General features: G+C 44.2%; 1 protein-coding gene and 1 non-coding gene across 6 annotated transcripts in view; both read right to left on the reverse strand.

Moving 5' to 3' along the window:
* The window catches only part of GOLGA4 (golgin A4), a 168,740-nt gene that overhangs the window by 19,652 nt on the left and 123,236 nt on the right, over positions 1–25,852 (reverse strand). For 4 of the 5 annotated variants that reach the window (XM_056520353.1, XM_056520350.1, XM_056520348.1 and 1 more), the window contains 5 exons: positions 25,222–25,352; positions 17,977–18,087; positions 17,870–17,893; positions 9,136–9,204; positions 1,019–1,094 (listed from right to left, as the gene is read on the reverse strand). In XM_056520353.1, coding sequence (XP_056376328.1) covers positions 1,019–1,094; positions 9,136–9,204; positions 17,870–17,893; positions 17,977–18,087; positions 25,222–25,352 — 411 coding nt within the window. The remainder of the gene's footprint in view (positions 1–1,018; positions 1,095–9,135; positions 9,205–17,869; positions 17,894–17,976; positions 18,088–25,221; positions 25,353–25,852) is intronic. The other variant, XM_056520352.1, reaches the window with a different exon arrangement.
* Positions 13,621–13,810, reverse strand: LOC130275198 (U2 spliceosomal RNA). The gene has a single exon (XR_008844693.1). It is a non-coding gene; the product is annotated as a U2 spliceosomal RNA (small nuclear RNA).

A 25,852-nucleotide genomic window follows, 5' to 3' on the forward strand; every position in this document is an offset into this window, starting at 1 on the left:
CATAGGGGACTATTTATAGCAATCATTTGATTGCTAATACTGTTCAGTGCTATGCATAGGGCATAGCACTGATCAGTGTTATCGGCGATCTTCTGCTCTAGTCTGCTCGATCTCAGACCAGAGCAGAAGACCCCGGGAGAAAGCCGGAGCCAGGTGAGGGGACCTCCGGCTGCCATGCTGGATGATCGGATCCCCGCAGCAGCACTGCGGGCGATCCAATCATCCATTTAAGTAATTTACAAATCTGTTTAACTTTCTGGCACCACCGGAGTACCCTTTAACCTCTAGAGGACATGCGACAAACATGTACGTCGCAAGTCTGCTAAGGGACTTTACAGTGAACTCTGGGGGCGGAACTTCCTTCAAAGCCAATGAGAAATGGCTGCCATCAGACAATGGCAGTGAGTCTTGGCAGAGTCTAAACTCATTGCTAAAATCAGTTGCTAGTTAGCTTAGCGGGCTGATCGGGACCACTCTGCCGAAACCGAAGGGTCTTGATCAGGTGAGATGATGGAGGAAGGATCCCTATCCGCCTCCATATCAGCAGATTCTCCAAACTTGTAGGCAGCCTCAGCAGCCTGTACAAGTGGAGCACTTATAACACTGAACAATACTGTGTGATAGCACAGCATTGTCCATTGTTAGCAATTGAAAGATTGCAGGTAATAGCTCCATAAACATATGTGGTATCGCTGTGAACTGAGATGTCAGAACTATAAAAATAAAATAATGAAATCACACACTGAATTTCATAAAATAAAAAAAAAATTCAAAATACCTAGAGATCAAAAAGTTTCATAAAAACATAAAAAATGGTACCGATAAAAATTAAGAATCACATATACAGAAAAATAAATAAATAAAAGTGTTATAGGGGTTAAGAGGGCAATTTTAAGCACACTAATTTTCTTACAAAAAGTTAAAAATTTTTTTTTTTTAAATTAGGCATTATTTTAATCGTATTCACCAACACAAAAAAAAAATGTGCTTAACATACAAATCAGTAAATGTTTCCCACCTTTATAAGGAGTACCAAGGGGAGTCACAAACACACCATGTGAGTAGTTTTTTAACTGGTCTTCCAAAGTGTTGATCTGTAAAAATAAAAGGTGGATGAAAGGGAAAAGAAAAATACAACTAAAAGGTAGCTATAGGAATATAAATAAAATTTATAAATAAAATTTAAATAAAAGTTCTGCTCAAGACCCCTGTTCTTTATTAGCATTTCTAATTCTTTATGCTGGCAGGCTCCATCTTTACCAAGCATTTAGTATTTGGAAACAATTACACAATAAGCTTTAAAGGAGTACTCCAGTGGGAAAAAACCTTTTCAAATCAATTGGTGCCAGAAAGTAAAACAGATTGGTAAATTACTGTATGTTCCAAAGGAAGTTGTGTAGTTTTCTTTCTTTCTTACTGCTTTCTGCTGCCACCCTCTGTCTGTGTCAGGAACTTTACAGGGCAGACGATGATTTGCTTTTACACTTGACAGTTCCTGACATGAACAAAGGTGTCAGCAGAGAGGATTGCGGTCAAAATGGAAAGAACTACACAACTTTCTCCGGAGAATACAGAAGATGGATAGTACTGTAAAGATTAAGATTTTTAGGGCAAATCTATTTTGAAAAGTATAACAAATTAAACAGCATCGAAACAACAACTGCATAAAGAAACCAGTGGACCACGAAATACATAATAGGGGACACGCATGTCCGCAAAGTAGTTAAAGGCAGATTAGAGAAAATACAATGTCACAGTAGATAGGAATAACCCAATAAATCACTCATAAAATGTTACGTGGTGTACAGAGATCATCAAGTAATAAAAGAGAAAAAAGGAAGGAAGGAAGAAATAAGAAACCAGACACAGACAAAGGAACATACAAAGGGCGAGACAAGGACAAGGAAAAACATCACAGAAAAGGAGGAGGGAAGGGCTGGGAGGGTGGAAAGGGTGAGAGTTCACGACAACCAACAAGAAAACTCGGGCATCTCTCGGAAAGAGTCCCACGAGTACCATACGCTAGTTAAGGCGTCGATAGTATCGTTATCAGTAGAAACCAACTCCTCCATTCTGCGTATACAGTTCAGTGTTTCCACAAACTCCAGTCTAGATAAAAGGAGATCCAAGAAAAGGGAGATGAATCGCGCTGCCACAAGAAGTATATATGGGTAAATTTATTGCACACAAAGGATCCACGGAACGGCTTTGAAACGCGTTGCGTGGATCCTTTGTGTGCACTAAATAAATTTATCTACATTTGAACCTGGACGCTGGGAGCCGCAGCAGCCGCGATTACAGGATTCCTGATCAAGAGCATTGAGTGTTGTGCCTCCATTCGCACAACTTGCATAGGTGAGTGCATTTTGATTGGGCTCTTCACTATCTCATCCATCAGGTTCCATTCAGGGGCGTGCACTCTGTTCTCTTTTGTACAAACTCCAGTCTAGAAGGCGTAATTGGAGATTTCCAGTGTTGCAGGATTATGGTCCAAGCAGCAAAGGAAATGTGGCAATAAACCTTTCTTAGCAACCGAGACAGAGCATGAATAATCAGATAGAATTGCATTCTCGGACAAAAAAGAAAAAAAAAAAAAAAGAGTCAGAGCAAACCTGATTAAAAAAGGTTGTATACAGAAGCCCAGAATGGACATATCAAAGGGCAATCCCATCATGTATGGCGTTAAGTGTCAATCGCACCGCCACAGTGCTAACATGTTGCTGAAGCTGAGGGGAACAGAGAGATAAAGTAAGAAGAAACATTTTAGACCGATCCTGTTCTGTGAAGGCCTTGCCCAAGTCTGCCTCCCACTGTAGAATATACTTTGGTTTAGGGATAGTAGGGATCGACAGATATAGTTTTTTTTAGGGCAGATTTATCCCCCCGCGACACCGCTGCAGATCATTGATTTAAAGCGGGCGCTTTAAATCAATGAACTGCAGCGGCTTTTGCGGTGCCATAGACCGCCGCCGCCACCCGATACTCTCCCCCTGCCTGTCCGGGGGTCCTCCTGAGTCCTATCCCCACGACCGCCCCCCCCCCCCCCCCCAACACCGCTCCGCGCCCCCTACCACCCCACCGGCCCCATTGCCTCCCCCATCCCCTGTTTTATAATTACCTGTTCCCAGGGCCCGGGGTCCACTCTATATCTGGCTCCGGTGGCGTCCTCCTGAGCCGTCACTGTGCGCACTGACTGTGACGTCAAGTCACGTCACTCGCCATTGCACAAAGCGTAACGCAGGACGCAGCAGGAGCCAGAAGTAGCGTGGACCCCGGGAACAGGTAATTATAAAACCGGGGATGGTGGAGGCAATGGGGCCGGTGTGGTGCGGTGGGGGATGCGACGCGGTGCGGTGGGTCGCCTGGGGTTGGGGGGCGGCGCATTATCTGATTATCGGCAAGGTAATTGCCAATACCGATATTGCCCAAAATCATGATTATTGGCTGATAATATCGGCTAAACCGATAATCGGTCAATCCCTCAGGGGTAGCCTCAGTTTCTTGTTTCAGCACTCCATAGACCAAGGAGACAGTATGAGTCAGGGAGGAAGAAAGCATGCACAGCTGCTGAAACGGAGTAAGCTTTCTATGGATTTGATTCTTGGGCAGGAGAGACAAATAAAAGTGATGAAGCTTGCCATAGGAGAGCCAATTGTCCGGGATTGAAGGAGATGGAGCCAGAGGAGGAATAAAATTGTCCCCAGAGAGGGCCCGACAAAGACGTGACCTGGTGCCTGGAGAAGGTCCCAGCAGGGAACGATTTCCAGACACATCAGTGTACAACGGATTACTGAACAAGGGAGTCAAGGGACCCGGTCGAGAGGACAGACTCCTCTGAACCATAATAGAATCCCATATAGGGAGCAAGACCCTTGAGATGTACGGAATAGCCAAAACCGAAGGGCGAGATTCAGGGGAAGCCATGGCAACACCACTGGATGAACATGGGAAAGACTGTGTTCAAGGGCGACCCATTGTTTAGAAGGGGAGTGGTGATAAAACATCCAACAATCTGGTGCAGACCGCAGCAAAATAATACAACGAAGGTCAGGAAGGCCAACACAGTCTTTCTCCTTATGCCTTATCAGAAGATGAGCAAGTCTTGGGCCCCCAGGGAACCATATAAACTTGGAGCATATAGAACGCAATCTCAACAGAAAAGAGGCCGGTATGCAAATGAGTAAGGTCTGCATCAGTTCAAAAAACTGAGAAGCAAAGTCCAACACCACAATCAGCAGAATAGTATTCTATCAGGAGTACAGCAGCTTACAAAAGGTACAAAGTCCCATCACGGAGACAGTGCAGCAAAGGAACGTGGTCACTGACTGCCACCGTTCTCTTCTGGGTGCATTTATCGGGCAGATAGGTGTCGGACAGTCAGGCAAGGCCACCAAAGGCAGCTCCAATGTAGCCAAGAACTTAGGTAATTAGGTCCCCCAAGTTCCAAAACAGGGCAGTCTTGCCATTATTGCGGACGATCAATTGAAAGTGAAATTCTCATCTGTAGTATGGCTCTGTAGCAAGTCCAGAAGTGGTAGCAGCACCTGGCGGAGCTGCAAGGTGCATCTGGCAAGGTATGGGCATAGAGCAACAAGGTATGGGCGCCCTCATAGTCGATCAGACCGATGTTCTCTAGCTGCCAGCATAATCTGTCCTTCTCTTCAAAGGAATTGACCCTGCATACTACATCCATCGGAGGGGTGTTATTAGGAGGTTTAGAGCCCAAAGAGCGATGGATACAATCCAGTTCGACTGGGGTGGAGCCATTAGTGCCCAGAGGAGTAGCAAAAATCACTTAAGCAACAGCAAAAATCACTTGAGTCCAAAGCAGAGGGGGCTACTGTCGTGTTCCTTCTCATGTACTGCAGATCAGGACTTCACTGTGGTGGCCATCTTGGGAGCAGACACAAAGAGGACCTCCAAAAGACTCAGGATCAAGCAGGGCGCATGGAACTCAGGTGAAACAAAGACGGTTTATTACCCACAATACAACGCGTTTCGTGGAGAACCGCTTCATCAGGCATGTTGGGAACAGGGAGGGTACATGGTATTTATACATAGAGAAATTAACCCTTCGATATACAGAAGGAATTAACATATAGACAAAATACACAAATTGCATACAAATAATTACACATAAAAACTATATAAAATATATCAAATAGATATTATCAAAGAAAAGTCAAGAAATCACTGCATGCTACTTTGCAATCTCAATGGATTTGTTGGGACCCCAAGGAAATAATGTATTAAGAGTGAAGATCCAAAAGTACTCTCAATTAATTTCTGGAACCCATTATATATCTGTAAAGGAATGGTTTCTCTAACTACCAGACTCAAAACATCAAAATTATTATTATGGTTCTGTATTAAGTGGTGAGATACAATATGTAGCATGTAGTGATTTCTGACAGACCTATGTTGGTTCATGCGGGACCTCACTGTCTGAACAGTGCGGCCCACATACTGCAAAGCGCAAGCACAAGTTAAAAGGTAAATTACGAAACCACTATCACAGTTGTTGTAGGATTTTATCGGATAACTTTGTTTGGTGCTATGAGAAGAAAAAAAACTAGTGGAGTTTTTTTTTATCATAGAATAACATTTGCATTTGTTCCTATTGCATGGAAAGGATCCCTTTTGTGATCCCCCGGAAGAATCTAAAGAAAGTTTAGTCTTTTTTATTTGGCTTGGGGCAACTAGGTTACGTAAATTCATAGGTCTATGAAACGTGACCCCTGGATATACAGGTAATAATTCATTTAATAGGGGGTCACTTTTTAAAATCGACCAGTATTTTTTCAAAATAAATTTATCATCATTAGATGTAGATGTACAGTTAAAATTTGTTATAAAATTATAAGAATATTTTTTGGAAGATTGTATATCTTCCGATTTCTTATCAGGTCTCGGATATACGAGATCTGATTGGTGTTTAAATTTAACATTGTTATACACCTGGTTAATCAAAGCTTTAGGGTAACCTTTTTCTAGGAAACGATTACGGATCGTGACATCACTTCAAATGTGGTGCAATTTTTTTCGTATGCGGAGATATTGTCTGTAAGGTACGTTACTAATCCATTTCGGATAGTGTGAACTGAACTGTTTACATCCACTGCTTTAAAAAATGTTTGTGTAGCGATGTTACCGACTTGGTCCTTTTTAATAATAAGATCCAAAAATTCGATCTCGGTCAAAGAGGTATGTATAGTAAACTTTAAACCCCACTTACTATTATTGAGTTCCTCTAAAAATTTGTGGGCTTGACTGAGCGATCCTGTCAAAATAATAAATAAATAGTCAATAAGTCGCCTATAAAAGGCGACATATTGACTGAACGTAGGAGACTGTGCGATGTGCTGGCACTCGAAACGCCCCATGACCAAATTGGCATAACTAGGGGCGAATTGAGTGCCCATCGCACAGCCTCTTGTCTGTCGGTAAATGGTATCATTGGATGAAAAAATATTGTGCTCCAAAATAAAAGATATCGCATCAACTAAAGATGTGGCTTGAACTAAGGAACCTTGGGAGCAGGGTTGCCGGTCGCCGAGGCTGTTTGGATTCCAAAGAACTGTCAGATGGTACGGGGGTCACCAAGGGGGAAGATCAGCAGTGTCCCATTGTTTCCATGGAGCAGGTCATAAGAGAGGAAGGATCTCTGTTCACGATATGGTGGGGAGAAAGCAGGCATGGAGACAGAGCCACAGCAAGCCATGCCCCCCCCCCCCCCCCCCATGATTAAATGGGAACTCTGTTTGGAAAAAAAGTTTTCAAATCGAATGGTGCCATATAATTAAACAGATTTGTAAATTTATTCTATTAAAAAAATCTTAAACCCTCTAGTACTTATTAGCTGCTGTATACTACAGATATACTTCAGGGAAATTTGTCAAGTTCTCTCCAGCCTGACAAAAGTGCTCTCTGCTGATACCTCTGTTCGTGTCAGGAACTGTCCAAAGCAGGACAAGTTTTAAATGGGGATGTGCTTCTAATCTGGACAGTTCCTGACACAGAGGTGTCAGAGAGAGCACTGTGGTCAGACTGGAAAGAACATTACAAATTTCTCTGTAGTATACAGCAGATGATAAGTACTGGAAGGCTTCAGATTTTGAAATAGAAGTAATTTACAAATCTGCTTAACTTTCTGGCACCAGTTGATTTGAAAACATTTGTTTTCCACTTGTTTCAACTGGAGTTACCCTTAAGATTTTTGAATAGAAGTAATTTACAAATCTTGTTTTTCAATGGAGTACCGCTTTAAAAAGAAGATGTCGTAAAAAGTAGAAAAAGCAAAAACTACTGGAGGAACCAAGGTATTGGTGACTCTTTGCACTATACTACACTGCTCAAAAAAAATAAAGGGAACACTAAGATAACACATCTTAGATCTGAATGAATGAACTAATCTTATTAAATACTTTCCTCTTTACATAGTTGAATGTGCTGACAACAAAATCACACAAAAATTATCAATCGAAATCAAATTTATCAACCCAGGGAGGTCTGGATATGGAGTCATACCCCAAATCTCAAAATCAAAGCGGAAAACCACACTACAGGCTGATTCAACTTTTATGTAATGTCCTTAAAACAAGTCAAAATGAGGCTTAGTAGTGTGTATGGCCACCATGTGCCTTTAGGACCTCACTACAACACCTGGGCATGCTCCTAGTAAGGTGGTGGATGGTCTCCTGAGGGATGTCCTCCCAGACCTGGGCTAAAGCATCTGCCAACTCCTGGACAGTCTGTGGTGCAACATGGCATTGGTGGATGGAGCGAGACATGATGTCCCAGAGGTGCGGGGAACGGGCGGGCCACTCCATAACATCAATGCCCTCCTCTTGCAGGAACTGCTGACACACTCCAGCCACATGAGGTCTAGCATTGTCTTTCATTAGGAGGAACCCAGGGCCAACCGCACTAGTATATGGTCTCACAAGGGGTCTGAGGGTTTCATGTTGGTACCTAATGGCAGTCAGGCTACCTCTGACAAGCATATGGAGGGCTGTGCGGCCCCCCAAACCGGTCATGCTGGAGGATGTTGCAAGCAGCAGGACGTTCTCCACGGCATCTCCACACTCTGTCACATGCTGTTTTCATCTGTGAAGAGCACAGGGTGCCAAAGGCGAATTTGCCATATCTTGGTCTTCTCTGGCAAATGCCAAACATCCTGCACGGTGTTGGGCTGTAAGCACAACCCCCACCTGTGGACGTCGGGCCCTCATACCACCCTCATGGAGTCTGTTTTTAACAGTTTGTGTGGAAACATGCACATTTGTGGCCTGCTCGAGGTCATTTTGAAGGGCTCTGGCAGTGCTTCTGCTCCTCCTCGCACAAAGGCGGAGTTAGCGGCCCTGCTGCTGGGTTGCTGCCCTACTACAGCCTCCTCCACATCTCCCGATGTACTGGCCTGCCTCCTGGTAGCACCTCCTGACTATGCTGACAGACACAGCAAACCTTCTCTCCACAGCTCGCATTGATGTGCCATCCTGGATGAGCTGCACTACCTGAGCCACTTGTGTGGGTTGTAGACTCCTTGTCATGCTACCACTAGAGTGAAAGCACTGCCAGCATTCAAAAGTGACCAAAACATCATCCAGGAAGCATAGGAACAGAGAAGTGGTCTGGGGTCAACACCTGAAGAACCACTCCTTTCTTGGGGGTGTCTTGCTGATTGCCTATAATTTCCCCCTGTTGTCTATTCCATTTGCACAACAGCATTTGACATTGATTGACAATCAGTGTTGCTTCCTGAGTGGACAGTGTGATTTCAAAGAAGTGTGATTGACTTGGAGTTACATTATGTTGTTTAAGTGTTCCCTTAATTTTTTTGACAGTGTATAATTGAATATCGGTCTATTGGGAAAAGCGTACCTGTGATGATCGATCTACTAACCACCGTTATTCAAGCAATAAACCTTCATGCACAAGTCTGTCCATGAAACGGAGCCTATGTGATCAGATCACATCACTTAAATTGCTTTATTATTCATTTTTGGTTACAGCTTTATGTTGCACCTGCTTTTTGTCCTTATTCTAAAGCATGGATAATAAAAGTACCAAAATAATTAAAGACCATATAGAAATTGGACATAAAAATAATATAAAAGAAATCCCCAAACAGCTAACCTTCTCCTTAAGTTCCTGCTCTTTAAGTTTGGCATCATTCAGTTGTGTGGTTTTCTTTGCCAATTGTGCCTAAAGTAGACAAAAAGGAGATTTTTTGGAACTCACCGTCAAATCTCTCTTGTAGCCTTCAGTGGGTGGACACCATACTGATGAGTATATGCTCTTGCCACTAGAAGGCGCTAACACTATGAAAAAAAATTGACTCCTCCCTGGCAGGATATACCCGCCCACAAAGCAGTCACAAAGCAGTAGGAGAAGCCAACAAAGACATAAGTCCGAAGGACCCCGGAAAAGAATCATGTAAAAAGAACCAGAAAAGATCATCCGGACAAAAAAGGAAGATATGGGTGGGTGTGGTGTCCCCTAATGAAGGCTATGAGAAAGAGATTTTACAGTGAGTACAAAAAAATCTCCGTTTCTTGGTTGCTCTTCATTGAGGGACACCTTGCTGACGGGACGTACCAAAGCAGTCCCCGAGGATGGGAAAAACAACCACTAGAGAAAGGGAAACCGTCAGAGACCGAACACACTCGTCCGTAAGGGGTTCAGATGAGACCCCAGGCCAGAGACAACCGAGGCACAGAAAATGATCTCCCGGAAGATCCCTCGTCCATGGAGATGGACTAGGATATCAAGGGAAGGGACAGTCTTTTGCAGAGACTAAACCTACGGTCCATACAGAGAGACAAGAAAAAGGTCGATTAGGAAGCCAGCTGGGCTAGAACCATTCCGGAAGGAAGTAGGAAATCAACCCCAAGGAACACAGAACCAGACAGAGGGATAGCCCGGCTGGGAAACAAAAGATGGAAAAGGGCTCAACAAGAGAACCCCATCTAGAGTTGACCGATTCAAGGGAACATGGCGGAAAGACGCCAGAGAGAGCAGCGTACACCTGAGCAGAAGGCGAGCACAGGAGGTGGAGGCGGAGAGATGGAAACAGGCTCTAGAGCGATGACCCGAACATCTGGAGACCCAAAACCCCTGTCCCAGGGGCCCACCGTGAGCACCCAGAAGGTGAAGAAATTAGCTTGACTGGTGTAATCCGGATGACTCGAACGCCAACGCACTGCCCCCCCCATCTCGGGAGTACATGGACCCTGAAGGTGGAGACAGAAAGCAATAAAAGCCAAAAACAGAATGGATCGCCCTTAAAAAAGGGCATCCCGGAGCGACAGTCATGGGAACTGGAGGTTCCCAAGTCACCTGGAAGATGTACACGGAAGGATAAACAGCCAAGAAGGAGCAGAAGACCCTGAAAAGGAGCATCCCAGAACACCAGAGCGGCTGACATGGGAATTGGAGGTTCCTGTGTCTCCTGGAAGACTTCCAGCTGAAGGGGAAGGAAACCCAACGGCCGCAAAACGCTCCGGGAGACTGCCGTGTTGAGACAAGAAGCGCGGTAAAGAAAGACCACCCCACAAAATCGCGGAGAAGTCTGGGCAGGATCGCTACCCATGCCCGAGACCTAAACCATCACTAAGGCCCAAAGAACCAGGAGGGTCAACCCAAGGAGGCTAACCAGAGTGGGACCCCAGCAGTCCGAGAAGACCAGAGCACTTCGAAGCAACATGCCATCAGGACGGGAATGGAGGGAAAAAACAATGATCCCTGTACCCCCTGTGGAAGGGGGGATTGACAAGTGCGCCAAGTACTGTCAGAGCAGGGAAATGCCGCCCTAAAGCAACGGGACAAAGTACTGGGTGGATGTGGTCCCCCAGGAACCCTACGACAACATATAGAGGGATCGGAATTCGGGACACAGGTGCTGGGCAAAGAAACAAAGACTTGGCTACGAATGCGAGTAAAAAGCACATGCACACCGCAACCAACAGCGTTAAGGGGGAACGCCCCATCGGGGTGAAACCTTGGACCAGATGGGTGCCAACTGAGCCATCCTAGACGTGTCTAAGGCAACAGAGCAGATGCCTGAGCCACCCTGCACAGGAAACCAGGAAAATACCTGGAGGCAGAACATGATCACAGGAAGGCCCGAGGCACACCACACTGAACAGAATGGAGGGTGGGCTCTACACGTGAAGAGGACCTTAGCATACGTAGGGGCACAGGTTACCTCACGATAGTAGTAGGGTACCAAACTGTAGACACGAAGGAAACCGCAGACATCCAGAAGTCCAGCAGAATGGAGGACAGACTAAGCACCCAATGGTGTGTCACAACCATGCCCCTAGCAGATCAACGTGGCACTCTTAGAAAAGGGGAACAAACAGAGAGCAGCTGTAGCCATGAAAAGCCATGGAACCTGCAGGAGACACCCACACCCTATCTCCTAATGGTGCTACACACCAGGACTGCTGTCGCAGATGCAAGAGATCAGGGATGCATGTGGGGCAGGAAACATGCAGACAGAAGAAGTCCCCTGAACCCATAGAGGCACACTTTGTGGAACTTCATGTGGAAGGAGTCGCGGGAGTGGCAGGAATGGGGGGTGGTGACCTGGTGGATTAGAAAGCCATGCAGACACAGTGTGGCTATTTGGCATAGGGATCATGGCCACACTGGGTACCGCTTTTAGAACCACATACTAAAGTGGGCTACAAGCCTTAAGCCACGAGAGCGGCAGGCATGTGGAGAGGGACCTGGTAAAGTAGGGAATCCCACAGACCAGCATGTGGCGCATTGCAGAGGGCCCATGGAGCAACATGGGGAGACCCACTCGGAACTATGCCTAGGCAGTGCGTTACCTGAACTTCCGCCACGCTGTGCAAAGTGTATGGTAGTTGACCGGCGTAGCAGCAAACTACGGGGACAGCCGTCCGGCTGACTGTTGGAGGATTCCTGAGCACACAGGAACATTGTGCGGCCAATCTTATGGGCGACCCGGTGGTGTAGGAGACCATGCAGACTAATGGCTGGCTAACTGGCAGCAGTCCCTTGTGCCTGCAAGAACCCTCTGACAGAGTCCTCACACCAACAGTGAGGTACGGGAAGCCACAGCTATGCATGCAGCAGCCCAGAGATGGTAACCCGACAGCAGAGGAAACTGTGCAGACAACGGTCTGGCGTAATGAGTGCCCCTTCAGGCGCTGGTGATAAGTAGTAATGAGCGGCAGGGGTCATATTTGAATTCGCAATATTTTTCGCTAATGTATTGATGATTATTCGTCCTATGTTCCTGAAATTCGCATATTCGCTGTGTTCGTTCACTTTTTGTTCCATGCGAGAATTCGCATGGAAAATGTACATAATTTGCATGTGAAAAAAATTAATATTCGTCATTACGAATATATATAGCACTATATTCTAAATATTTGCAAAATCGTGAAGTGCCGATATTCATTTGCATTGCGAATATTTGTGCCCAACACTAGTGATAAGGGGACACGGTCAGATAGGCAATAACTGTGCCCCTTTGACGCATGTGAAAGGGCAGTAAAGCCAAGAAGCCATGAATAGAATCCCATCACCAAGGGAGATCGGAGGAGGCTTAGGAGCCGTGGATTGTATCCCCTTCATCCTGCATAGGGTCCAAAGGACACCCTAGGGCACTCCATCGGACACCGTGCACTAGCAGTGCTAGTGCACTGCTTTGGCAGGGTACCTACCGTTATCGGCTCTGCGGGCAGATACCTTGGCTAACGCCAAGGGGGATGCCGGGAGCATTTGTGGTCCCCTAGTAGCTTCGGCGAAAAGGGACATCGAACCTGGAACCTTGCAGGTACCTTTTGGTCCGGAGGCGAAGGGTAAGGTTTGTTGGGGGGCCTCTCTCCTATCGGAGAAGGGCTTGCGATAGACCGCATCCTTTGTGCACGTTTTTTTAGTGTAACACGTTTGCACTTTTTCTTGCACTTTGGGTGAATCGAGAGCACGTTCCTCGGCTTTAAAAAAAACACTGTGCACTAGCAGTGAGGTACCGGAAATTCAGCCACAGATACATCAGCCCTTGGAGAAGCGACGGGTGGCAGAGAAAACCATGCAGACTGGCTTACTGGTATGGGTCCATGTAGACAACAGTGCACTCCAGCGGTCACCTCGCACTAGTAATGGGGTACCGAAATCCAGCAGCGGACGCGGCAGTTGGGAGATGAGTGACAGGTGAGACTACTGTCTGGCCTAATGAAAGCAGGTGTAATCAATGGCCACGCAGGGACACTTCCATGGAGACCTCGCACTGGACGTGGGGATCCGGGACAGCAGCCGTGAATGTGGCAGCCTGTGGAGGAGGGAGTAATTTATGTAAACATCAAGGACATCTGCGGACATGGCACACGTCATGATAACAGGTGGTAGAGGAGAAACAGTCCTGACTGTAACCCCAGTATCTTCCAAGGGATCATGAAATCCCTGGCACAACCCGCCACAGCGAGTCACATATGTCTCTGACAGAGTGAGAACCCTGGCGAAAGCAGGTATGCCAAAGGCATACCTCAACTGACTCAATGCAATGTGTCATATCAGGTCCCATACAGGGCGATGGAGACAAGGGGCCCCCGTATACAGTCCCAGAAAAGAGAGCCCAACAGATATTTTTGGTGCACTGTACCCGAATATACTGCCATATCGGGTCAATGCATGGGGCGACAGAAGAAAGCTTCTAAATCAGCCCCAGTTCTCAAAAATCCATTTAATATAAGGTCCCCAGATAGGGGACATATCAGATATTAAACTGAAGATACAGATACTACACTTGATCTTAGCCAAAAGGCCGAGAAGCAATAGATAGTACAGGCTAAGGCTGTAATTTTGTGTCCCCAGAGGTCACAAGGGTGCATGGAAAATAAGGCAATTTAATTATAAGCCACAAGAGGGCGTCAAACACCAATAAATGGTCTGAGAGAACAGCAGCAGAGATTAACTTTTTTTTTTTTTTAGATATACACACTAAGTAAGGAAGCATGGGGAACAAGGCGCCATGCGCTGAATCTGTCCTTATGATCCCCAAAGGTAGAACGGACTAGGAAGCCCACACCATGTCCCTCATGCAGGGACACTAAGGAATACTCATGCTGCAGCCTCGGAGCGGCGAAGGTATGGAGCAGCACGCTTGGAAGCACCTGCTAAGGTGTCACACAGCTCCAAGGCCAGGGGACACCTGCGGACGCCATCTTCAATACACACCTCAGGCGTCTTCAACCAGCTTATGGCCACGCTGCATCATACCAGGCTAAGATAGCGGGGCGAGCAGGGGCAGCGGGGAACCCGACCCTGGGCACAACTTCCAGGCGTTGGCGAGAAGGGGTTAAAAGTACATACTCTATGCCTGGGCCCCTTCATCGCATATGGGGGAAAAGGTAGCGCCATGCTCCTGAACCCCCACCTGAAAAAGGGAAACAAAAAGGAGAAAAAAACCTAACTAAACAGCCCTTAATAGAAAATAGTAAAAAAAAAGACCAGGTCACGGGAGCTCCCAGACACGTGTCTTGCCTCCTACTGACACTAGCTAAAATGGATTACCTCACTTCCAGTGGGCGGGTATATCCTGCCAGGAAGGAAAACACTTTTTTGTTCTAGTGGCAAGAGCGTTAACCATCAGAAAAGTGTCCCCCAATGAAGAGAGACCGAGAAACAGCAAATAACACAACAAAGAACGTAAAAAACAAACTAGTAAAATACATAGAGTGTTTTCATTCACTGACAGAAAATGAATATTTTGATAAGAGTGAGGAACTGAAACACACATGATGGCAGGTGCAACATGTCATTCCTTTTGGTGCACCATGAATAATAAATTTAGCAGCCATTATAAATCTGGGCTAGTGTATCTCAGAAAGATGTAGAGGGATTAACATTAATTAACCTAAAAGCAGGTAATCCTCTGTAAATTTACTACACGTTATCCTAGATGAACTTTAAAATACATATATAACCGTTTTGTGCTACTTATTCAGGAAATGTTATTAAATTGATTCCTGCTGTAAGAAGCAATGCAGCTGTCAGTCACAGCCATCTATCCTCCTCCATGTGATCACACAGCCACGATGTCCAACATGTTAAAATTAGTAGCTCCCTTGAAAATATTTTTAACCCTTAGGGCACGTTCACACTATGGAATTCCCACGGAATTCCATGAGCAGAATTCCGCGGTGTGAACCTAACACTAGTATGAATGGGTCTCTGTGAGACCCGTTCACACTGCTGAATTTCAGCGGCGAAACATGTTCATTCTTTGCGCATGATTCATCGAGCATTGCATAGCGGTCAATGGTAACGGCACAGTGCCCCGCGGCCCTAGCGCCAAAGTATTTTCGGCGGCGGCCCCCAGACAGAATCTCCACTCGCAGAATTAAGCGAGCAGAGATTCCGCAGTGTGAACGCACTCTTAGGCCTCTTTATTACAAGCCCATTTTGCATTTGTATTACATCTGTAATACGAAGTTCATGTTAATCTATGGGGTTCATATTTATATAGGTGTATAGCATACACCAGAATTTAAAAAAAGCCGCATGGGCTGCTTTCATCTATTTCATTGATGGAAAACACTCACTAAGGGCTATGGAGAGAGATTAAAATACAGATGCATCTGTATGTGATCTATGTTACAACAGCATGCCATCTAAGTGTGCATTCACATCATGATTTTTCTATATGGTTGCATAATACATTTTCAATTTGAAAACTGTATGCAACCGAATAGAAAAACATATACATTGACCTACCATACAAAAACTTGCACAACTAGATGTATCCGGTTGTGTAAGCTTTTGTATGTGTAAGTTTTTTTTTCTGTGCAAAAAACCATCATGGACATGTCTGTTTCATGATTGAAGCAGTAGTAGGAGGGACGGCTCCTGCCGGGGAAGAGAAACAAAAGGGGTAGATCAGCTCACCAAATCCATATGTGTCAAGCATCAGGCAATAGTCCCGGAGCACGGACGCAGGGAGCCGCCACTCCCCGTGAGACTGAGAGGAGAAAAAATGGAAGGGGTCCAGCTCCTGGGTAGGTAATCCAATAAAACTTAACCTTTAATGGCAACCAATTAAAACATGGAAAGTCGCCACAGAGGTGACGAGTGACATGTCACTAAAAACAAGGGGGGGGGGGGGGTGAAACGCCGACGCGTTTCGAGCAGTTGCTCTTAGTCATGGCGTTGGTACCTAGTCACACGGGGGTTTAAATACCCTCTGGCATATGGTCGGGTCCCACCGTGGAAAAAACTCCCCGCCTCCGTCCAGCAGGATGTGACGTGGCATAGGGAAGGTAGTCAAGAAAAAAGAAGGTGCGGCCAGGTAAGAACTGACTAGGTGAAAAAAGATGGCCGATTAACCCATGCGTAACCCGTATGTCAATACATACTACGTGTACAGGCATGCGGTATGTGCGAACAATGCAGTGTAATAGTGCAGCGGCCGCTAGTGGGATCATCATGGACATGTCTGTTTCATGATTGAAGCAGAAACCATCATGGACATGTCTGTTTCATGATTGAAGCAGTAGTAGGAGGGACGGCTCCTGCCGGGGAAGCCTGAGGCATTGTAGTCATAGGCTATGGTTTTTTGCACGAAAAAAAAAAAAAAACAAGGCTTCCCTGGCAGGAGCCGTCCCTCCCACTACTGCTCCCATCATGGACATGTCTGTTTTATGATGGAAGCAGTAGTAGGAGGGACCGCTCCTGCTGGGGAAGCGGGTGGGAGTGCATTGCGATCAGTAGAACAGTATAATTTTAAAAACCCTGCCAAGAGCCGTGAATGGCCACTCTGTGCCGGCCATTCAGGGCTTCCGGCGGGCTATTTGAATATGAAGTGTATACATCTCTAGGGATCGGTGCAGTGCAGCGCAGCATGTCGACGCTCCCCTGGTTAATAACTTATGATCGCAGCGGGTCTCAGAATTGAGACCTGATGTGATCAATCCCTTAGCCCCTGTACTACTACCCCCAACATGGAAGAGACTCTGTTCCATGATGGGATCAAAGTACAATCACTACTGTTTCCCCAGCCGCCTGCAGACTCACGCAGTCAGAGGAATTACTACTCCTATCATGGAAATGAGTTTGTTCCAATATGGGAGTAGTAGTACCCTCCAGCAACGGGGGCATCTGTGGAATTACTTTTCACAGATATAAAAACCGTATACTGTTTTTACATTGCACAATTTTGCATTTGGTTTTGCCAGTTTTTTTGTTTCCCGTTTGGGGAGGGAACCTATACCAAAAAAGGAATTTCAAAATCAGGATGTGAATGCAACCTAATTTTGCATCCATTTTTTAAGTACAGATCAATTACCTGCCTAGAAGACAGCCCATCAGTGTTTACTGTACAGAAATACAGATGCCACACTAATCTCATTTGTAATATTTCCATATATTGGATCCATATTATGGATATTTACTGTAAATGAGTGAAGCTCTGTTCACATCTGCTTTGGAGGCCCCCAATTCATTATATTTGAGGTGATAAAGCGCAGCATGCAGCAACGGCACCACCTGCTCTTAAGACCAGGGGGAAGAGTAACAAGAGGAACAATAACCCATTTGGTTATTCTGTTATATCTGCAGCAGCCACCCAGATGACTTGCCTATGGCAAGTCTATAGCAATGGGCGATCCCATTCTCCCAATAATAAGGGGTTCTAAACCTCTTGAATTTAAAGGGGTTGTCCAGGAAAAAACTTTTTTATATATATTAACTGGCTCCAGAAAGTTAAACCGATTTGTAAATTAAGTTTTTTCCTGGATAACCCCTTTAATATCAAGTCTAATGTGTTAAATGTATAACTCTGTTTCATTTAAAAAAAAATAAGATAAAATAAAAAGTAGACATTGTCATTGGTTCTTACTTGAATCTCGCCTTGATCCTTATCCTAAAAGGGGAAGAAAAAACAATGTATTTGTTTTGTAGTACAGTGTTTTTCTATAAATTCTATACATCTATTCAGCATCCGACCTCTGCTTCTTGAGCTGCCTCTTCTTCCTGTCTCTTTGACAGCTCTTCCTGCATCTTTTCTAGTTGCTCCTGCAATTCAGTTACTTTAGCTGTCATTTCTTCTTCTCTTGCCTACAACAGGTTAAAATGTCTGTAAGAATCAAATACATTTAAAAGAATGCAAACTCAAGTACTACAAGATGTACAATAACTTAAGAGTTAACTCATCACAGCAAAAAGAATCATTTAAAGTACCTGTCATCAACAAAAACTTTTTATATAATGTATATTACAAATATACATATAATGGTATTATCTACATTGGTTAAAAAATGGGTATATTTTTGGGTTGAATAAAAAAAAAAAAAAAAAAAAAAAGGCCATTCCTGTAGCTATTGCATGTGTGTCTCTATGAGGAGTCCAAATGTGGGAAGTGAGGATAGGACAAGCAGGGCTCTGTGCAGGCTCCTGGCTTGTTAATCATCCTGATGTGTGAGCAGGAAGTGTGTCAAAGACCCAATGAGCCCTGTTTGTCCACCCTCAGTTCCTGTATTTGGTCTCCTCACAGAGAAACACAATATCTGTAGAGACCGAAATATACACATTTTTTAACCAATATATATTACATATACTGGTATTATCTACATTATATAAAGTTTTTGTTGACCACAAGTACACTTTAAAATGCCTGACAAAACATAATTACATTTTTATCTAATAGTTACTAACAAATCTATGAACATGAAATTAAAAGTTAGAGTATGCAGAGGATCGCAGGAGGAAAGCACACCATGCACACCCATGGCTGGTACCTCTTGAGACCAAGCAATAGAGAGTAGTTTGTTCCAATGAACAGAATGTAGCTTTATGTGACTGAAGAATATTCTTTGCAGCTCCTAGAACAGTACATGTGTGCCATAAACAATGGAAAAACGCATCTATGCCAACACTAGTTGAGTATTTTGGTCAAGCTTTGTATTTCATAGCTTAACCATGCAGAAGATTTAAAACTGGGTATCCTTACAATGGGCCATCAATATCACATCACTCCAATGAACTCAGTGTTTACCAGGCACTGCTCCATATTTTAGGAGTGGTTGTGCCTGGTATTGCAGCTCAGTCCAATGTACCTGAATGGGACTGATAATCCAATATAATAAAAGATGCAGGGGGCACTCACCGGAGTAGAAAGAAATGCTTTTATTCCAATAACATTTAGGGTGCTAGATGCATGGAATGGCCAACAGTCTGTTTTGCACGACAAGGGCGATGAGTTAAAACTGTTTTTGGTCCCGCTGTATACCTCTGTGCAGCAATCTGTCTTCTCTGCTTATACATTCTGACAGAATCAGGCCGTATAGGCAGAGCACTGACAGCACTGATCTGTGTTATGCAACAGCAAAGCACTGAAGATTTTTAAGCAATCTATTGATAACGTGTAAAGAAAAATATTTGGTATCACCATGTGCAGAAATGTCCAAACTATTAAAATGTAATTAAAATATAAAAATATAACCCTATATAGTGAAGGGCGCACATGTTAAAAAGTAACAAAGCCTAAAATTGCTGCTTTTTTTTATCACATTGCATAAAAAAATTGATAAAAAGTGATCAAAAAGTAACAAATACCAGTGTTCATTTTGTAGACTTTTTTTTTTATTATCACAGTTTTGGTAATAGCATTGAGAATCACTATCCCAAGCAAAGATCACCAATTTTATAGAGCACAAATGTTAGAAATGCTTGGTAATGGTTAAAATGCTGCAAAGGAAATGCGCCAGTTTTGAAGCCACAAGCAAGACTGAATGATTTCAGTATATTGGCTTAAAGATATGTTGGTGTTTTCTCTTAGGACCAGCACCAAAATCATCTTCTAAGATGTAATATCCCTAAATATTGTAAGTAAAGCTCTCATTGATTTCAATGGCCATGCATTTAGGATATTGTGTCTGAGATAGCTAGTGATGAGTTATGCTGAAAAGGTTTTCCATGCACTGGTATTGTACTGGTGACTGGTGGTGGTTAAACTCGACAAACTTCATGGCTTTAACCAAATATAAATCCAAGATGTGTCTGAGGCTCACTTAACTATATTTAAATGTGCACTTTCATAAAAACAAATTTTTGCTATTGCACTCCTTATGGCAAATTAAAAATATTTCTAATGTACTTTGTTTAACCCCTTAAGGACCAGGCCATTTTACACCTTAAGGACCAGAGCGTTTTTTGCAATTCTGACCACTGTCACTTTAAACATTAATAACTCTGGAATGCTTTTAGTTATCATTCTGATTCCGAGATTGTTTTTTCGTGACATATTCTACTTTAACTTAGTGGTAAAATTTTATGGTAACTTGCATCCTTTCTTGGTGAAAAATCCCAAAATTTGATGAAAAAAATGAAAATTTTGCATTTTTCTAACTTTGAAGCTCTCTGCTTGTAAGGAAAATGGATATTCAAAATAAAACATTTTTGGGTTCACATATACAATATGTCTACTTTATGTTTGCATCATAAAATTTATGAGTTTTTACTTTTGGAAGACACCAGAGGGCTTCAAAGTTCAGCAGCAATTTGGAAATTTTTTGCAAAATTTTCAAACTCGCTATTTTTCATGGACCAATTCAGGTTTGAAGTGGATTTGAAGGGTCTTCATATTAGAAATACCCCATAAATGACCCCATTATAAAAACTACACCCCCAAAGTATTCAAAATGACATTCAATAAGTGTATTAACCCTTTAGGTGTTTCACAGGAATAGCAGAAAAGTGAAGGAGAAAATTCACAATCTTCATTTTTTACACTTGCATGTTCTTGTAGACCCAATTTTCGAATTTTTGCAAGGGGTAAAAAGGAGAACATTTTTACTTGTATTTGAAACCCAATTTCTCTCGAGTAAGCACATACCTCATATGTCTATGTTAATTGTTCGGCGGGCGTAGTAGAGGGCTCAGAAGGGAAGGAGCGTCAAATGGTTTTTGGTGGGCATGTCACCTTTAGGAAGCCCCTATGGTGCCAGGACAGCAAAAAAAACCACATGGCATACCATTTTGGAAACTAGACCCCTCAGGGAACGTAACAAGGGGTAAAGTGAACCTTAATACCCCACAGGTGATCCACGACTTTTGCATATGTAAAAAAAAAAAAAATAATGTTTTACCTAAAATGCTTGGTTTCCCAAAAATGTTACATTTTTAAAAAGGATAATAGCAGAAAATACCCCCCAAAATTTGAAGCCCAATTTCTCCCGATTCAGAAAACACCCCATATGGGGGTGAAAAGTGCTCTGCTGGCGCACTACAGGTCTCAGAAGAGAAGGAGTCACATTTGGCTTTTTGAAAGCAAATTTTGCTCTGGGGGCATGCCGCATTTAGGAAGCCCCTATGGTGCCAGAACAGCAAAAAAAAACCACATGGCATACCATTTTGGAAACCAGACCCCTCGGGGAACGTAAAAAGGGGTAAGGTGAACCTTAATACCCTACAGGTGTTTCACGACTTTTGCATATGTTAAAAAAAAAATTTTTTTTTACCTAAAATGCTTGGTTTCCCAAAATTTTTACATTTTTAAAAAGGGTAATAGCAGAAAATACCCCCCAAAATTTGAAGATCAATTTGTCCCGATTCAGAAAACACCCCATATGGGGGTGAGAAGTGCTCTGCTGGCGCACTACAGGTCTCAGAAGAGGAGGAGTCACATTTGGCTTTTTGAAAGCAAATTTTGCTCTGGGGGCATGCCGCATTTAGGAAGCCCCTATGGTGCCAGGATAGCAAAAAAAAAACACATGGCATACCATTTTGGAAACTAGACCCCTCGGGGAACGTAACAAGGGGTAATGTGAACCTTAATACCCCACAGGTGATTCACAACTTTTGCATATGTAAAAAAAAAAAATAATAATTTTACCTAAAATGTTGGTTTCCCAAAAATTTTAGATTTTTAAAAAGGGTAATAGCAGAAAATACCCCCCATAATTTGTAACACAATTTCTCCCAAGTACGGCGATACCCCATATGTGACCCTAAACTGTTGCCTTGAAATACGACAGGGCTCCAAAGTGAGAGCGCCATGCGCATTTGAGGCCTGAATTAGGGACTTGCATAGGGGTGGACATAGGGGTATTCTACGCCAGTGATTCCCAAACAGGGTGCCTCCAGCTGTTGTAAAAGTCCCAGCATGCCTGGACAGTCAGTGGCTGTCTGGTAATACTGGGAGTAGTTGTTTTGCAACAGCTGGAGGCTCCGTTTTGGAAACAGTGGCGTACCAGACGTTTTTCATTTTTATTGGGGAGGGGAGGGGGGTTGTATAGGGGTATGTGTATATGTAGTGTTTTTTACTTTTTATTTTATTTTGTGTTAGTGTAGTGTAGTGTTTTTAGGGTACAGTCGCACGGGAGGGGGGTTCACAGTAGTTTCTCGCTGGCAGTTTGAGCAGCGGCAGAAAATTTGCCTCAGCTCAAACTTGCAGCCGGATACTTATTGTAATCCTATGCCCATGTGAGTGTACCCTGTACGTTCACATTGGGGGGGGGGGGGAACATCCAGCTGTTGCATAACTACAACTCCCAGCATGTAGGGTCTATAAGTGCATGCTGGGAGTTGTAGTTTTGCAACAGCTGGAGGCTCCGTTTTGGAAACGGTGGCGTACCAGACGTTTTTCATTTTTATTGTAGGGGTATGTGTATGTAGTGTTTTTTTACTTTTTATTTTGTGTTAGTGTAGTGTAGTGTTTTTAGGGTACAGTCGCACGGGCGGGGGGTTCACAGTAGTTTCTCGCTGGCAGCTTGAGCTGCAGCAGAAAATTTGCTGCAGCTCAAACTTGCAGCCGGATACTTACTGTAATCCTCCGCCCATGTGAGTGTACCCTGTACATACACATTGGGGGGGACATCCAGCTGTTGCAAAACTACAACTCCCAGCATGTACGGTCTATCAGTGCATGCTGGGAGTTGTAGTTTTGCAACAGCTGGAGACACACAGGTTGTGAAACACCGAGTTTGGCAACAAACTCAGTGTTTTGCAACCAGTGTGCCTTCAGCTGTTGCAAAAGCTACAACCCCCAGCATGTACGGACAGCGGAAGGGCATGCTGGGTGTTGTAGTTATGCAACAGCGGGAGGCATACTACTTTGGCTGGGGATGCTGGGGATTGTAGTTATGCAACAGCTGGAGACACACTGGTTTGCTACTTAACTCAGTGTGCCTTCAGCTGTTGCAAAACTACAACTCTCAGCAGTCACCGACAGCCAACGGGCATGCTGGGAGTTGTAGTTATGCAACCAGCAGATGCACCACTACAACTCCCAGCATGCACTTAAGCTGTTTGTGCAAGCTGGGAGTTGTAGTTACACAACAGCTGAAGGTACACTTTTCCATAGAAAGAATGTGCCTCCAGCTGTTGCAAAACCATAAGTCCCAGCATGCCCATAAGTGCATGCTGGGAGTTGTGGTGGTCTGCCTCCTCCTGTTGCATAACTACAGCTCCCAGCATGCCCTTTTTGCATGCTGGGAGCTGTTGCTAAGCAACAGCAGGAGGCTGTCACTCACCTCCTGCTGCTGCTTGATCGCCGCACAGGTCAGTCCCGCCGCCGCCGTCGCTCCTGGGGCCCCGATCCCAACATTAACGCCGGGGATCGGGGTCCCCAGCACCAGGGGTGCACGTCCCGCACCCGCTCACGTCCTCCGGAAGAGGGGCGGAGCGGGAGTGACACCCGCAGCAGGCGCCCTGATTGGTCGGCCGGTAATCCGGCCGACGAATCAGGGCGATCGTGAGGTGGCACCAGTGCCACCTCACCCCTGCAGGCTCTGGCTGTTCGGGGCAGTCTCTGACGGCCCCGATCAGCCAGTAATTCCGGGTCACCGGGTCACTGGTGACCCGATTGACCCGGAATCGCCGCAGATTGCTGGACTGAATTGTCCAGCGATCTGCGGCCATCGCCGACATGGGGGGACATAATGACCCCCGTGGGCAATATGCCGCGATGCCTGCTGAACGATTTCAGCAGGCATCGGGCACCGTCTCCCCTCCGGCTAGCGGCGGGGGGCCGGGAAAGGACAGGACGTACTCCTACGTCCTCGGTCCTTAAGGACTCGGAAACGGGGGCGTAGGAGTACGTCCATTGTCCTTAAGGGGTTAAAAAATGAAGTTTTCTATATTTTGTGTTTAAAAAAAGCTGCCACTAGGTGTCCCTTCCCAGTCTGTGAATCGGACAAACTGAGCAGAAAATACACAGCAATATCAAGGTAGAAAAAAATTATAATTAAAAAAATAAAGGCAGTGGGTGGTTTATCATGACGGGGGCAGTGAACTGGAAGGATTATAAAATTTAACAAGATCATCACAGATACTCTTTATCCCCTTCCCTCTTTGGAGATTGTTCATTTTTTCACTTTTGTTTTTTCCTCCTCACCTTCTAAAAATCATAACACTCAATTTTCCAAGTAAAAATCCATAAGAGGGCTTGTTCTTTGCGGCAATAATTTTACTTTGTAATACCATTACTAATTTCACTACAAAATCTACAGCAAAACCAGAAAATAATTATTTGTGGGGCAAAATTAAAAAAAAAGCGACTTCTGTTTCTATGCAGAGCAGTTTTCGGTAAAATTGCACCTAATATTTATTCTGTAGGACCATACGGTCGCAAGGATACCCAATATATATATATAGGTTTGATTTTATTTTACTACAAAAAAAAATTATAACTGCATGCACCAAAATTAATATGTTGAAAAATGGCCTCGTCTGACTCCTTTAACTTATTTTTCCATAAGGGGCGGTATGAGGACTCGTTTTTTGTACCGTGATCTGAATTCTTTATCAGTACCATTTTTGTTTTGATCAGACTATCGCTTTTTTTTTTATAGGAGGCAGGTTGGGATCCTCCTTGTGTCCTGCAAGCTGTTCGGGACTCAGCGAATTCACTGCGGCGGTCCCGAACAGCACTACTGAGCTAACCGGCAATGTTCACTTTAGTTTTAGACGTGGCGATCAAGTTTGAACGCCACGTCTAAAGGGTTAATGCCAGACATCAGCCCGATCCCGATGTCCGGCATTAGCCGTGGGTCCTGGTTGCCTATTGCAACCGGGAACCACCGGTAAGATGCGCGCTTACCTGTTGAGCGCGCGTCATACCTCGGGAGCCGCAGATGGACACTAATGAAGATCCATTTGCAGCAAGGGGTTAAGGAAAACTATCTTCATTCAAATACACAGATTGTGTCGAGAAATATATGTAATTGATTAGTACAAAGATAACTCCGTTACCTCCAGAATTTCTTCATACTTCTTGACTGTTCTTTTCAAATCATCTTCCTTCTCTGCAATCTTTTTATGGAGCTGGGTTGTTTCTATATGATGTGATTGTAATATTTCTGCTTCAACCTCTTGAGCTTTACCTGGATCAAGCAAATAGGTCATTAGATAGTAAACACACTCACAAGTAAATGTTTGGTTCAGACCACTAAGGCTCAGATTACCCGAAATTAAATAACAGTCACAACACTGCTAGTACAAAAACTGTTCTGGTCTATATTCAAAATGTCAGATGAAATTACTAACATTCCCAAAGATTATAGATTGTAATAAAACAGTGACATAGCTTGATGGTGCACTGGAAGGGATGTGAAAAGGATTAAGAAATTTCCCTGAACGTTTTAACCTAGAGTCAAAGCAAATAAGTCATGATCACATTACCAGTATGTACTTTTAAAAGTGGTATTCCGGTATCAGATAATTGTATTTAAAACAAGACTATCACCCTAAGATGCATAACTTGCTCATCTAATGTCAAAACAAACTGTAATGGCTTTAGCATGCTTGTGTGCGATTCACCATTGACAGAAGTTGTGCAGTTCTTTCATTTTAAGTGTGGTATTGTCACCAGCTCACATTCCTC

Source organism: Hyla sarda, chromosome 5 (genome assembly GCF_029499605.1).
Source record: "Hyla sarda isolate aHylSar1 chromosome 5, aHylSar1.hap1, whole genome shotgun sequence".
Lineage (NCBI taxonomy): Eukaryota > Metazoa > Chordata > Amphibia > Anura > Hylidae > Hyla > Hyla sarda.